This window comes from Anomalospiza imberbis, unplaced genomic scaffold, assembly GCF_031753505.1.
Source record: "Anomalospiza imberbis isolate Cuckoo-Finch-1a 21T00152 unplaced genomic scaffold, ASM3175350v1 scaffold_80, whole genome shotgun sequence".
Classification (NCBI taxonomy): Eukaryota; Metazoa; Chordata; class Aves; order Passeriformes; family Viduidae; genus Anomalospiza; species Anomalospiza imberbis.
In genome coordinates this window covers 459,679-475,000 of record NW_027100415.1, presented here as the reverse complement: position 1 = coordinate 475,000, position 15,322 = coordinate 459,679, and the positions used below count along the sequence as shown (strand labels likewise).

Sequence of the window (15,322 nt, the reverse complement as noted above, 5' to 3'; positions counted from 1 at the left end):
CACCAAGTGCTGCTGCTGCTGGGCACAGCTGCTGTGCCAGCACTGATCTGCCCCCAGCTCTGCACACAGACATTGCTGCTGCAGCTCCAGAGAAGGCAACAAAAGGGCATCTCTGCAGAAAACTCTGCTGGGAGATCCTTTAGTTCCTTTAAAGCCACCAAGAGCGCAGCCCCCCATTGACACAGTCTTTGGCAACAGAGAAGGTGGAGAGAAACAAAAGGAGAAATGGCACAGAGTGTATTTTTTATTTGTGGACAGTATGAAAAGGAAGACAAAATATGAACCTCCAAAATGAAACCAACAAGAAGTATCAAAGATGACTTTTATTACAAGTGATTTGCAGAAATTGGCCAGCAGTTTAATGTTTCCGAAACCATCCAGTCATCAGTGTCCACACTGCAGCCTTGAGCTCCTGGTTCCTCAGGCTGTAGATGAGGGGGTTCAGGGCTGGAGGCACCACCGAGTACAGAACTGAGAGGGACAGATCCAGGGATGGGGAGGAGATGGAGGGGGGCTTCAGGTAGGAAATTGTGCCAGTGCTGAGGAACAGAGAGACCACGGCCAGGTGAGGGAGGCAGGTGGAAAAGGCTTTGTGCCGTCCCTGCTCAGAGGGGATCCTCAGCACGGCCCTGAAGATCTGCACATAGGAGAAAACAATGTACACAAAACAGCCAAATGCTGCACACACGCTAACAGCAAGAAGACCCAGTTCCCTGAGATAGGATTTGGAGCAGGAGAGCTTGAGGATCTGTGGGATTTCACAGAAGAACTGGCCCAGGGCATTGCCATGGCACAGGGGCAGGGAAAATGTATTGGCCGTGTGAAGCAGTGCATTGAGAAAGGCGCTGGCCCAGGCAGCTGCTGCCATGTGGGCACAAGCTCTGCTGCCCAGGAGGGTCCCGTAGTGCAGGGGTTTGCAGATGGACACGTAGCGGTCGTAGCACATGATGGTCAGGAGGGAAAGCTCTTCTCCAATGAAGAGCATAAAGAAAAAGAGCTGAGCAGCACATCCCGTGTAGGAGATGGTGCTGGTGTCCCAGAGGGAATTGTGCATGGCTTTGGGGACAGTGGTGCAGATGGAGCCCAGGTCGCTGAGGGCCAGGTTGAGCAGGAAGAAGAACATGGGCGTGTGCAGGTGGTGGCCGCAGGCTACGGCGCTGATGATGAGGCCGTTGCCCAGGAGGGCAGCCAGGGAGATGCCCAGGAAGAGGCAGAAGTGCAGGAGCTGCAGCTGCCGCGTGTCTGCCAGTGCCAGCAGGAGGAAGTGGCTGATGGAGCTGCTGTTGGACATCGGCTGTGGCTGCACATGTGGATCTGTATTAAAAGTAATAATGGAAAAGTTGGGTTTGGAGAAGACTTTAAATATCCCAGCACAGCTTGGAGGCACTTTCCCCTCACTGCCTGCCCAGGGCTCTGCTGCCTGGAGCTGTCCCTGCCAGCAGCTGCTTCCCTGTGCCCAGGGCTGGGCCCTGCCAGTGCTGACAGAGCCCAGCCCAGCCCTGGGGGCTCAGCTCTGCCCTGCAGACCCCTCCCAGCTCAGGCACTGCCCAGGGGCAGCTCTGGCTCTGCAGGCTCTGATGGCAACACTAGAGCAACCCTGAGGAGGCTGGACAAGCCACACTGATGCTGCCTCTAAGAGACCTTGTGCAGATTTCTGTCACTGCCTGGTTTATTCAGATCTGACACAATTTTTTTAATTTTTCTCAACGTGAACTGAGAGATGAATATCTATGTGCAATTTCCCATCCAGGCAACACAGATCAGTAGACTAAAACTGAAGGATTTTCCCTTTTTTGCAGCCCATGACTTTCGGTGCTCCCTGTATAATCTGCTTGGAAATGTTCTGGAGTTCAATGCCATGCTGGGAGCAGTCCTGAACAATGGAGCATCCTCTCCACAGAAGCAGAACAATTCCAGTCCTTACCAGCTGTCTCCTCCCACCCACATCTTGTCCCCCAGTGCTGGGAGCAGCTCCTCAGGCCGGCTGAGAGCTGTCCCTGGCAGGCAGCAGAGTCCCTGGCCCAGCACAGCACCCTGGGCTGCAGGACCCTGCTCTGCAGGACAGCCCTGGGCACCCCTGGCTGCTCTGCACAAGAGATGATCAGAGAATGTACTCACAGGGTCCGTGGGCATTGGGATGTTCCAGCTGTAGGAGATCACTCCAGGAGCTGCAGCTGCATTGTCCTGCAGCCAGAGGTTCCTGTGCCAAGGGCTGCCAGGGATTCTGCCCCAGGCACTTCTCAGCACCTTCCCAGCCCTGACTGATGGAAGCTCTCTGTGCCTCTGTGCTGTGCCCGGGCTGGCTGCAGGCAGTGCCCCAGCCCTGCTGGGCTGGGAGAAGAGCTGCTCATCCAGAGAAATGTGCTTTTGAAGTTCTCCTTGGTTACCAGGATCACCCTCTGGGCCAGGAGCCCGGCCCAGCTCAGCAGCACAGACACAGCACAAGGACTTTAATGACCCTCTGGGGCTTTGTGCTCAGGCCCTGAACATCAGGCCCTGAGAGGGAGCTGCAGAAACCTCTCCAGAACTCCAAGTCAGAATCCAACTCCAAAGTTTCTCTGACTTTTAATGGGTCCCACTGAGGGACACGACTGAGAAAGTGTCCCCAGGCCCCAGGCAGAGCAGAGAACTGGAGGCACTGATGACAGGTGGGGACAAAGAGAAGCCAAGTCCTGGTGCCCTGGGGCACAGCAGGGTCTGTGCCACCAAGGGCTGTCAGGAGACACCTTGTCCTGAGGCACTTGGACCTCCTGGCACAGCCCCAGCCAGGCTGGGCACTGTCAGCCCCTTGTCCTGCCCTCAGCATGCCCCCCTAGCCCACATCCCAGTGGCCTCAAGGATCTGCTGGAAGGAGTCCCTGGGGAGCCTTGCTCAGGAATGGCCCTGGGGGCTCCTTCATGCTCCCAGGGACTGCAGGTTTTTCAAAGCACTTTGGCTTTGGCTTTTGCCTTGGAGGCTCTGAGAGCTTTGTGCAATCATGGCCTCCAATTATCTGCTGTAATTAGTCCCTGGAGAGGCTTTGTCAGGAACAACACTCAGTGGGGCTCATTAATGCTTCAAGGTGCTTCAGTTCTTTTAAGGTACTTGGTGTTTCCCTTTTCATCCAGACTCTGTGAGAGGTTTGTGCAATCATGGCCCCAATTATCTGCTTTAAGGAGTCCCTTGAGAGCTTTGCACTGACACTCATTGGGGCTCATTGATGCTTTGAGATACTCAACTTTTTTCTGTTACTTCGGGTTTTCCTTTCCACACTAAGAGGTTTTTGTGCCATTTTGAGTCTCTGAGAGGTTTTTGTGCCATCCTGGCCTCCAGTTCTCTCCTTCAAGGAGTCCATGAGGAGCCTGTGTTGGGGATGGACCACAGTGGGACCCATTTATGCTTTGAGACACTTTGGGGTTTTCTTCTGCCTTTGACCCCTGCAAAGGTTTGTGCAATCTCCTCTCAGTCCCGGAGGTTAAAGGGCTCAGCTCCAAATGCACCACAGGGCTCAGAAGGATCAAACAAATCCTGAAAAAAACATGACTCTGCCTTGATTTCCCTCTTGTCTGAGGCAGTTCATCGGGAAGTTTCTGTATTGGTTTTGGTTCGCCAATTTGAGATTGGCTAATTACCGGGGCACTCACTAGAATATACTTTCTCATTTCCTGCTCTGAGATAAGATTAGGAGAAAGGCAAAGTGGGCTCAAAACTTTAAAAGGGTATAAAGAAAAGTTTATTAACAGTAACTAAAAGAAAGAGTAATAAGAATCAGAGGAAAACTTCCACAACACTTCCTCTCTCCATACAACCTGACAATGAAGAGAGACAAAACCTAATATTTTCAGTCAGTTCTCCACCTCTAGAATAGTCTTTCTTCAGTTCACTTAGGGAGAGAAGCTCCACTTGTAAATGTTATGGGGACTTCCCCACAAGAAAACAGTTGTCTCATGGCTTTTCATTTCCATGAATAGCAGCTGCCTTCAATTGTGAAGTCCCTCCCATTTTTTCACAGCTTTTCCCACAGCTGTGTTTATGGGCCATGTCAACTTTTGAGGTATTAGTTTACAGATGAGCTGTTTAAAAGCAAAGGTTCTCTTCATTTATTTCTGAAATCATCTTCATCTCTGGAAACAGAGGTCTTCTTCTTCTCTCCCTGGGGACATAGGGTCTCATCACTCTGCTCTCTTCCAATGTTCAAACTTCTCATGGGATCACAGCTACTTCAACATTTCCTTACATTAGCATGGAGGCCTTTGCTGAACAAATCATCTCCCAATTCTTTTCAATGTGTTATAGGGAAAAAGAGAGTCTGATGTATAAATTACATTCTGCTCCATAGCTTTACCAGAGGATTTCAGCCCCAAGATCAAGGCATCTCCGCATCCCTCCCATCTGGGACTCAACTTCCTCTTCACTGACCTCGGTGTCTTCATGTTGCTCCTGTGTGTGCCTGCACTTTGTCCTTTTCTCTCACGCGAGGGAGGATGGAAGCACTGGAAGAGTCAATATCTCAGCCGGGGCCTGCAGATGGTTCCGTGACCCCGGCCGGGCTCGGTACTTGCGGCCGGAGCTGTTTTACCATGGAGGTTTCTGCAGCGGCTGCGCTGGGGCTGTGTCAGGCTGGGCCGCGCTGGGGCAGGGCCAGGATCTCAGCAGCCAGGCCAGAGCACAGCAGCAGCACGGCCGGGGCCCATGGCTTCTCCTCCCCTGCCCGCTGGTTGCGGGCGAACCCCAAGGGCGGCAGAACCTTGGCCGAGCCGGCCCGGCCCGGGGCTGCTCCTGGGGCCCGGCGGATCCTGGCTGGGCCCGGGCTGGCGGCGGGGCAGGGCTCGTAGCGGCCAGATGTCAGCAACCGCAGCCACGGCCCGGCCCGGCCTCGGCCCCGCGGCCTCCCCTGCCCTGCCCGGCAGCCGATGGGGCCTGGCGGCTCCCTGGGAAGGGGCCCGGCCCCACGGCAGGAGCCGCCCGGCCTGGCCTGGCTGAGACGGGGCTGGGCCGGCCTGGTCACCTCTTTGCTGGCCAGAAGGGAAACAGACCCAGCCAGGCTTCTCCATCTTTAACTTGTGTCTTCACAGAGGCGTGTGCAGTTTCCTTAGTGGTTTAACAGATTGTCAGCTCTCAAAGCTAATTACTGATTGGTTTTTTGTCAGACACCGAGGAAACTGCTAGCAGCTTCTCTCAGGACATCACTTCCATGATGCAAAACCACCACAACAGCACAGAGCACAGAGCTCCTTTGTCCATATGTAGTGGTCATGTGCCCGAGGCCTCCAAACTCCTCTTTGGGAGATCTCTGGGTGCTCTCCAAGGTGTTTTCAAATGAAAACATTCAGCTCATAGTCTAAGAAAATCACCAGAGCACAGGGCCAGCCTGACCTGTCTGTCCTGGCTACTTTTGTCTGGGAGCGATCCTTGCATATACGGAATTTGGGAGGCCAAATTCTAATTTTAGCCATGGACCCTGGACATGAAGGCCAGGTTCTTTTCCACAGGAAGGAAGGAACAGAGCCCCACTGTTTCCCCGGGTGGATGAGAGGTTACTGCCAGAGGTCAGCTAGAGCTGACAGGTTTTTTTTCTGAGAGATACCCTTGCATATTGGAAATTTTTTAGGGAGCTTAGCAATTTTGGCAATGGGCAGCTGAAAAGAGGGACAGTTCTTTTCCACAGCAAGGAAAGCACCGAGCCCCAGTGCTCCAGGAGCTGATGAGAGGCAGCCCTTGGCATTCCAACATCAGCCAGACCTGTCAGGTGGCCCCTGGGAGGCCAAGCCAGCCAGACCTGTTCCATGTTCCCTCGGTTCCATGGGGCCCCACAGTGTCCCAATGGTCCCTTGCTTCCATGAGGCCCTGAGGTGTCACAATGCCCCCTTGGTGACACGAGGCCCTGAAGGGTCAGAATGGCCTCCATGGTTCCATCAGGCCCCACAGAGTCATAATGGTCTCAGGGTCCATGAAGCCCCGCTGTGTCACCATGGCCCCTTGGTTCCATGGGCTCCAGTGGTGCCACAATGATCCCCTTGCTTCCATGAGGTCCCCACCGTGTCACAGTGATCTCCATGGGAAGGAAAGAACTGAGCCCCAGTGTGGCAGGGGCAGCCACCAGAGTCCAAGGCCAGCCAGACATGGCAGTACTGGCAGATTTTGCCTGGGAGCAACCTTTGGATATACAGAATTTTAGAGATGGAATCCCAATTTCAGACATGGACACCTGGGAGAGGAGGACAGTTCTTTTCCATAGGAAGGAAAGCATGGAACACCGGTGTTTCAAGATTAGATGGCCACCAGAGGCCTAAGGCAGCCAGACCTCTCTGTACTGGTAGCTTTTTTCTGAAAGCAACCCTTGGTTATAGGGAATTTGGGAGCTGGAACCCCAATTTCAGCCATTTCTGCATAGATATAGAAGAACGGTTCTTTTCCATAGGAAGCAAAGCACAGAGCCCAAGTGTTTCAAAGGCAGAAGAGGAGAGAGGTGGCTCCTGGGCGGCCAAGCCAGCAAGACCTGCCTGTCCTGACAGATTTTGTCATGGAGGAATCCTTGAATATACAGAATTATACAGAATTTGGGAGGAGGAATCTCAATTTGGACCATGAACACCTTGAGAAGAAGGGCGGTTCTTTTTCATTGGAAGGAAAACACCGAGCCCCAGTGTTTTGGGTGAGAGGCATCTGCAGGAGACCAAGGGCAGCCACACCTTTCTGTCCTGGGAGCTTTCACTGGGGAGCAATCCTTGGATGTACAGAGTTTTGGAAGTGGAATCCCAATTTTGGTCATGGCCCATGGAGGAGAAGGACAGTTCTCTCCCATAGGAAGGAAAACCCAGAGCCTCAGTGCCAGTGCTTCAGGGCAGGTGAGAAGCAGCCATCGACATGCCAAGGTCAGCTGGACCTCTCAGGTGGTCCCCAGGAGCCCCAGCCAGCCAGACCTGTTCCATGTTCCCTTGGTTTCGTGTGACCCCACAGTGTCCCAATGGTCTCCTTGGTTCCATGAGGCCCTGGAGTGTCACAATGTTCCCCTTGCTTCTGCAGTGTCACAATGGCCCTGTGCTTCCACGGGGCCTTGCAATGTCACAATGGCTTCGTGGTTCCACAAAGCCCTGATGTGTCACAATGGCTCCTCAGCTCCGTGCGCCCTCGCTGTGTCACAACGGCTCCTCTGTGACACTGCCGGCTCCACAAGGTCACCATGGACCCTTGGTTCCTTGGGGCCCCCGTGTTCACAATGGTCTCCTTGATTCCATGGGGCAGCACAGTGTCACAACTGACCCATGGCTCCATGAGGTTCTGTAGTGTCACCGTGGTCGCTGTCAGAGGCTGGATGAGATCGATGTCCCGAGACACCTTGGGATGCTCGGAATGCCCGTGTGGGGCCAGGAGCGGGTCAGGCCTTGGTTTGTGGTGGGACAGAGCCCCGCCCCCAGCCCTGGCCTGGCACAGCTGTCAATCACATGGAAGGGGCGGTGTTAACCCAGCTCTGATTGGCTGAGCTGTCAGTCAATCACACAGCAGGCAGGGCTAACCCAGCTCTGATTGGCCCAGCTGTCAGTCAATCACACACCAGCAGCTGGTGCCTTCCCTGGCTCTGATTGGACAAGCAACTGGCAGTCCCACCCCAGGGGCGGGCCCATGAAGGCCCAGGGGTTTAAAAGCCGGAGCACGAGGCTGGCCCATGGTCTGGATCCTGCCTTCTCCTGGGGTTCCTCTGTTAATGATGCTAGAACCTGAGCAGGTGGTGCCTCTGTGTGTGTCTTTCTACAGATCTTCTGTCTGTCTGTTGTTCTCTATTTCTTCTTCTTCTAATTCTACTTACCTGGAACATTTTTGGGTAACTTATCATTGTAAGGGTTAAAGGTTTTTAGGTTAAATGGGCGAAGTTAATTAAGTTAATGCTATGGTAAGAGTTTTATGTTGAAGTGGGTGTTGTATGAAACCCTTTGTCAATATTCCTAGATTGTCTATATTTTGCCAGTAAAATTTTGTGTCATTTTGACCTCTGAGCTCCGTTGGTTAGATCCTGGAGCATGGTGCTGCTATCACCGCGGTTGTGGGTTCAATCTCTGTGTGGGCCATTCACTTCAGAGCTGGACTTGATGATCCTTGTGGGTCCTTTCCTACCAAGAAAACTCTTTCATCTGGCCATGGTGAGAATATCTGGTTGGTGTTTCTCCTGTACAACAAACTCGAATGAAGGAACCTTTGGTGACCCCCAGCATTTCAGTGTTCTGGGGTGTTACAGCCCTGCAGGCTCACAATGGCCTCTTGTTTCCATGAGGCCCCACAGTGTCACACTGGCCCCTTTGTTCTATGAGGATCTGGAGTGTCACACAGGTTTGTGACATTTGTCCTTGCTGCCCCTCACATCCCCCTGCCCCACAAACAGCCCCGAGCCAGCCATGAGGGACAGGCCCTGCTGTGCCAGGCTGGGCTCAGGGCTTGGCCTTTCTGCTTCCTGCAGCCAAGCCAGGCCTTGCTCAGCATCGCAGTTCCCTGCTCAGAGCCTTGGGCTCCCTGCAATCCTGGCCTCAAGGATCTGCTCTCTGCACTCCCTGGGGAGCCTCTGGCACTCCCTGCCCTCGCTGGGGCCCAGGGATGCTCCCAGGGACTTGGAGTTTTGCTTCTGCCTCCTTGAGCAGCTTCTTCATCCTTCTCCCAGTGCCTGAGGGTCCTGGACCCAGCCCCAAATCCACCGTGGGGCTGATGAAAATACAGAAAGCCCTCAGGAGCTCTTTGTCTTCCTTCCATGGTCTTCAAGGCTCCAGGGCTTGTGCAGCGACTGGAGTCAGTTTGGAGTTCTGTGCAGGAGTGTGAAATACAAAGCTGTGTTTTGTGTCAGGTAAATAAAGGCAGCCTGTGCAGTTGTGGTTATGAAATGTATGGAACACGGCCATGGGACAGTTATAAAGATGAGTTCTAATACACAACCAAGGAAAGCATGGAAGAAGGCTTTTGAACCAATCTTTTATTTGCAAATAACAATTACAAGTCTTAAACAGTTTTGTAATAAGAGTATTTGAATTCTAACTTTAGAATGTTGCTTTTGAGAAGATCTTTTTACTTGTAATTAAGTCTTAAGCTGTTTTGCAATAAGAACCTTTGAATTCTAACTTTGGAATGTTGCTTAGTATTAAGGGTGTTAAACTGTAGCTTTGGAATATATAAAGGATTTAAACAGAAAGGGAAGTGACCCTATCCCAAGCTCCTGGAAAAGGAAGATGGACATCAAGGTTGCTGATTAATGATTTCAAAAGGGGAAGCTGGACATCACTTCCATAGATTAATGATCCTAGAAAATGGAAGCTGGACCCCACCTCAGGAAGATGGACCCCACCATGTTGGACACACATCCCGGGATATTGAAACCTGGAATAGATCACAACAGAGTATAGAAATTGGAAAGGAACCAGACATCACCATCACAGATTTACGATCCTAAAGTATAGAATTGTGATGTCAAAAGGTAGAAATAGAAACTGCTGAAGGATCATGTCAAAATGGGAAATAGAAGCTGCTGGGGAAAGCTGATGAATATGCATGAATATGATCAATAAACACCAGCAAGCCCAACAACCGGTGCGCAGTTGGAGGGGAAAACCCCCACCACTGCACCCAGCGCTGTCTCTGCTCATGCGTTACCATATTAATTAATAAATTTAATTGCTGCTTGATGTATTGGCTGAGTCAAGCTTCTCATTTCTAACAGAATGGAGAAGAATGAGCCCCTTTTGGGCTGACCCTGTTTGGACAACCTGCTCCTCACCTCCAGCGTCACCATGTCTGACACCGCCCACCTGGGACTGACACGCCAAAATACCCAAAAATGCTCGTGTGATTTATTCTCTTATTTCTATTCTGTAATACATTATTTTATGTTAACAACTGTGAAAAACACCTATCACTTGGTTTTTAAAATTTAAAAAGTTTAATAATAATTAAATGTTTATAATAATAATAATAAAATTAGAGCAATAAAAATTTAGAGTTAGGGCAATTACAAGACAACGAAAAGCAAAGACTTACGGACGTCCGGATGCTCTCGGGCACTTAAGCCCGATAAGAATTTTTGTGAACAAAGGAATAACCTTAAAAACCATACACTGTGGCATATTCATACATACTTCATGGTTATGCATACATTCTATTTAAAACAAGCAACTCTGGTATTTTTCAACTGTTTCCTTTAATCCCCACGGCATCTTTGAGTCTGAGCAAGGCCTGAAGAAATCAGCTTCTTCTGATGAGAAAACCATAAATTCCTCTTCTCTGGCAGATTTAGGTGTTCTGTGACTGTTAGCTCGAAGCCAGTGTCTCATTCCTTTAAAAAACCCCCACATACAGAGTTTCTGTTTTAACTACTAAAGCTTCATTTTAGCTACAAAACTACATTTACTATACTATTAAAATGTCAGTACAGCACAACTAATCAATATAACACAATACATATAGTAACTATCTGCATAGAGCCATATAATATCCATTTTTTCACATATTTAATTATTTCTAGATGTATTAAATTTATTTCTAATAATAGCATTGGGTTTTCTTACCTAGTTTTAATATTTACATTAAAAACCTATACGTTTTTAGTAGCCAAGAAAACGAATGTTCTTTGTATCTCAGTAACACAATTCCCTTCATTAATGAATTGAGATGTATTGGCTATTTATTTCTTCTTGTTTATGTCAATTAGCAATATTTCCAGTATTTTGTCATCTTTTTAATCATCTTTTTTCTCACACAGGGTTAAGGAGGGGCCACTTTGGGATCCTTGGAGACATTTCTGGGGCACATTTGGGGCAGTTCTGTGCCTGAGGAGGGAATTCAGAGAGAACTTGAGGGTCTGGAGGACACTTGGGGGAGCCGGGTGGGCACTTGGAGGGGCACTTAGGGGTTCTGAGGGACAGCTCGGGGTCCGGGGGAGCCCTTGGGGGTCCAGGGGGGCCCTTGGAGGTCAGGGAGGGGAATTTGGGGCCCCGCGGGGCCCGGGCGGGCACTTGGGGGGCTCCAGCGGGGCTCTCCGGGGCGCGGGGGGTGATGGGAGTTGTAGGCGCGGGTAGAATACGGTTGAACGGGGCCGCGGAGCATCACGGGAGTTCTAGGCGCAGCTGCGATGGGGCGCGGGGCACGACGGGAGATGAAGTCACGGCTGCAGTAGTGCGGGACGTGCGCCGCGGAGCATGATGGGAGCTGTAGTCCCGGCAGTGGCTCGGACGCGGCGTTTGGGGGTCCGGGAAGGCCCTTGGGGGACACTTTCGCGTCCGAGCCGCGACTTAAAGCCCTCGGGGCGAACGTAAACGGTTCGGGAGAACTTGGGGGGAGCTCGGGGAGCTCTACCTGGGCTCCTTAGGGCGCGGGGTACGGCAGGCGGTTTAGGCGCGTGACTGTGTTCTGAGGGGCTCTGGGGCCGCGGGGGATCAGAGGAGATGAATTCCCAGCAGTGGCGGTGCCGGGCATCCGTGGGGTCAGGAGCACTCCGGGGATCCGGGGGCGCCTTTGGGGGGTCCCGAATGGGCGCTGAGGGGCACTTGGGGATCCTGGAGGGTCTGGGGGACACTTACGGGACAGATGGGGGCGGGTACCGAGGGGTTCTGTGGAGCGCGGGGCATGACGGGCGTTGTAGTCCCGGCTCCAATGGGGCTGAATCGGGCCGCGGGGCATGACGGGAGTTGTAGGCACTAGCGGAAGTATGGCGCCGACTCCAGGCACCGCCCCAAGGCCACAATCCCTGGCGCTGCTTGGCTGCGGGCGGTGATGGGCGGGAGCCCCGGCAAATGGGAGGCGGCGGAGGCGGGAACAGCCCATCCAACCCCTCCAGTCCAGCCCAGTGCATCCCCAGTACAGCCCAGTACAGCCCCAGTGCTCCTCCAGTCCCTCCCAGTACAGCCCAGTGCATCCCCAGTACAGCCCAGTACAACCCCAGTGCTCCTCCAGTCCCTCCCAGTACACCCCAGTCCCTCCCAGTACACCTGAGTTCATTCCCAGTCCCTCCCAGTTTCCCCCAGTGCCATCCATAGTCAGCTCCAGTGTCCCCCAGTCTTCCCCACAGTGTTCCCAGTGTCCCCTGATTGTCCCAGTATCCCCTAGTATCACTCCCAGTATGTCCCAGTATGTTTCAGTGTGTACCCCCACAGTCCATCCCAGTCCACCCAGATTCCCCTCAGCATTCCTCGTGTTCCCAGGCTGTCCCAGTCCTTCCCAGGGTCACTCCCAGTATGTCCCACTGTCTCTCACAGCGTTCCCAGTGTCCCCCAGTATGTCCCAGTCCTCCCCAGTGTTTCCAAGGACAGTTTAATGTCTCAGGGTTGCCGTGGCAGCCAAACCCAGCAGTGGGGTCAGTGCAGTGTCCACGGCCACGGCCCCTTGCAGTGGCCCAGTGCAGCTTGGGCTGATGATCCACCCTCACAGCTGGCCCAGGGCAGGTCTGCAGTGGTTTTGGTGGCACCTTGGGCTGGCACACCCCTGAGGAGTGTGTCTGTTTTCATGGGGAAACTCGGGAGTTTTAGATTGCTTCAAAAATAGACAAAGGGAAAGCCCCTCTTAGGCTGGGTGCAGCCAGCTCTGCAAGCACAGCAGGTCCCAGGTGAGCGAGGACAGACAGGATGGGCTTGGGCAATGTGGAGCAAGGCTGTCCACACTGGGCCAGAGCTCAAGGCACAGCTGCTCTGAGCAGGCCAGAGCTCCTGAGGGGAGAGCCTGGGTCAGTATCAATCACAGAATGCTGCAATCGCCTCTGCTCTAAAGAGAAATGTAATAAAATACACCCTTTGGAAGAGGACAGTGTATTTCTTACAAGCTCTTTGAAATCTTTCTCCATAACTGCACTAGGAAAGCTTTAATGGCCCTCTCAGGGCTTTGGTGTTGTTTACACCAGACTCAGTCCCTGAGAGTGTCTAAACTTCTCAAGAACTCAAAGTTAAACACCAAAGTTTCTTGAAGTTTTAATGGGTCCCACTGAGGGACACGACTGAGAAAGTGTCCCCAGGTTCCAGTTAGAGCAGAACCCTGGAGGCACTGATGACAGGTGGGGACAAACAAGGCAAAGGTGTCTCTGGCGCTGAGCAAACCTGGATGTGTCTCAGGAATGCAAAGGGCCAAGGCTGAGCCCCAGCCCCTGGCAAGGCAGATCCTGTCCCTCCCTCCTTGCTCAGGGCTCTTCCCGGGATGGGCACTGCCATGTGGGGATGTGCCATGCCAAGGGCAGGACCATGGGGCGGCCCCTGCCAGGCTGCTGAGCAGGGACAAGGAGGCCATGAGGCCCCAGGGCTGCAAGGGTCACTTGTCCCCTCGTGGCCTCAGGCCCAGGGCCAGCAGCCATGGCCAAAGGGCTGCACAGGTTGGCTCTGTCAGGGCCTTGCAGCTGCTGCACATCCCTGTGCCCTCTGCAGCCCAGGCTGTCCTGCGGTGTCCCTGCCCTGGCCTCTGTCCCTGCAGGCTGTCGTCATCCCCCGGCTGCCCCACCTCGCTGGCCCCTTCCTTTGCTGACAGCTCTGCCTCCTGCCTGCCCCTGCCTGGCCACACAAAGCCTTGGCCTTGAGACCCAAAGGGTTCATTCCATTTTTACCGTGCCTGTGAACTTCCAGCACAGGAACAAGGCATGCAGGGGCTGCTTTCCCAGCAAGGATGGCTGGAAGAGAAGAAGATATCTGGCTCAAGGGTGCAGTGATAGAGAAAACAAAGACTGAATCTGGGAACTCGGGGTGGGATTTATGGAAATGGGTAAATTGTAATTGGCATTTAGCGACTGTATATGAGCAACACACTGGTAGAATTACATGTCCACGTCAGGTTAGGAGTTATCCCATGTTAGACCTCAGGCCTGAATAAACGATACCCTCTGAAATAGCAAATGAGTGTTAAGGAGCCTCATTCTGATATTTCAGAGATTTGGTGGCAGCAGGGCCTCACAGAACCAAGGAGTCAGCTGTGACACTGAGCAAACTCATGGAACAAAGGGTCCATGGTGAGACAGCAGACCCCCATGGAACCAAAATCCATTTTGGCACCTTGGGGCCACACTGAACCAATGGTCCATTGTGATACTGCGGATCCAAGGAGACCATTGTGACACTGAGAAACCTCTTGGAACCAAGGGGCCATTCTGACACAGCAAGGCCTCGTGGAGCCATGGGTCCATGGTGACACTGTGAATCCAAGGAGGCCATTGTGACTGAGTAACCTCATGGAACCAAGAGTCCGTTGTTCCACTGTGGATCCTGTGGAACCAAGGGGAGCACAGTGACATTGCGGGGCCTCATGGAACAATGGAGACTCTTCTGACACTTTGGACCCACTGGAACCAAGGGGCCATTAGAGCATGGCAGGGCCTCGTGGAATCAAGGGCACTACAGTGAACACTGTGGGTGTCCATGGGATGAAGGGGCCATTCTGACACCGTGGAACCAAGGATGCCATTGTGACACTATGGGGCATCATGGAACCACAGGTCCACTGTGACACAGCAGGGCCTCATGGAACCATGGAGGCCATTTGGACACTTTGAGGCCTTGTGACACCAAGGAGGCATTGTGGCACTCCAGAGCCCTGTGCAGCCAAGGGGGCCATAGTGACTCTGTGGGGCTCAGTGAAACCAATGGTCTGTTGTGACACTGCAAGGCCCTATGGCATCATGGAGACCATTGTGACACTACAGGCCCCATGGATCCAAGGAGCCATTGTGACACTACAGGCCCCATAGATCCAAGGAGCCATTGTGACACTACAGGCCCCATGGATCCAAGGGGCCATTGTGACACTATGGCGCTTTGGCAGGCCAAGGGGCACTTGTCACACTGTGTGGCACCATGGAACCAAGGAGTCCATTGTGACACTTCAGGGCCCCATGGAACTAAGGATCCATGGAACAGTGCAGGACTCCATGGAACCAAAGGTCCTCAGTGACACTGCGGGGCCTCATGGAACCCTGGAGGCCATGGTGACACTTTGAGGCCTCGTTGAATCAAGGGGCTCTGCAGGGCCTCATGGAACCAAGGAGACCCTTCTGACACTGGGAGTCCCCATGGAACCAAGGGTCCATTGTGATACTGCGGCATCAAGGAGACCCCTGTGACAATGCAAGGCCTCATGGAAGCAAGGGTTTGGCCTCCCAGGGGCTACCTGACAGGTCCAGCTGATCTTGGAATGTTGAGGGCTGCCTCTCATCTGTCCCTGGACAACTGGAGCTCTGTGCTTTCCTTCCTATGGAAAAGAACCATCCGTCTTTCCAGGTGCCCACAGCCAAAACTGATACTCCTCCTGAAAAATTCCCTATATGCAAGGGTTCTCCCAGACAAAAGCTGGCAGGACAGACACCTCTGGTTGGCCTGGTCCTCTGGTGGTCACCTCTCATCTC

At 52.9% G+C, this 15,322-nt stretch overlaps 1 protein-coding gene across 1 annotated transcript; it reads right to left on the bottom strand.

The window, feature by feature from the left end:
- Window positions 1–308: 308 nt before the first annotated feature.
- LOC137467818 (olfactory receptor 14J1-like) lies at window positions 309–1,291 on the bottom strand. Its single transcript, XM_068179235.1, has one exon. The coding sequence runs from the start codon at window positions 1,289–1,291 to the stop codon at window positions 359–361; it is 933 nt and encodes a 310-aa protein (XP_068035336.1). The 3' UTR covers window positions 309–358.
- Between the last annotated feature and the right edge of the window lie 14,031 nt (window positions 1,292–15,322).

Bases quoted from the DNA above. Each gene is read 5' to 3' on its own strand.
- LOC137467818 (XM_068179235.1), bottom strand. From the start codon at position 1,291: ATGTCCAACAGCAGCTCCATCAGCCACTTCCTCCTGCTGGCACTGGCA.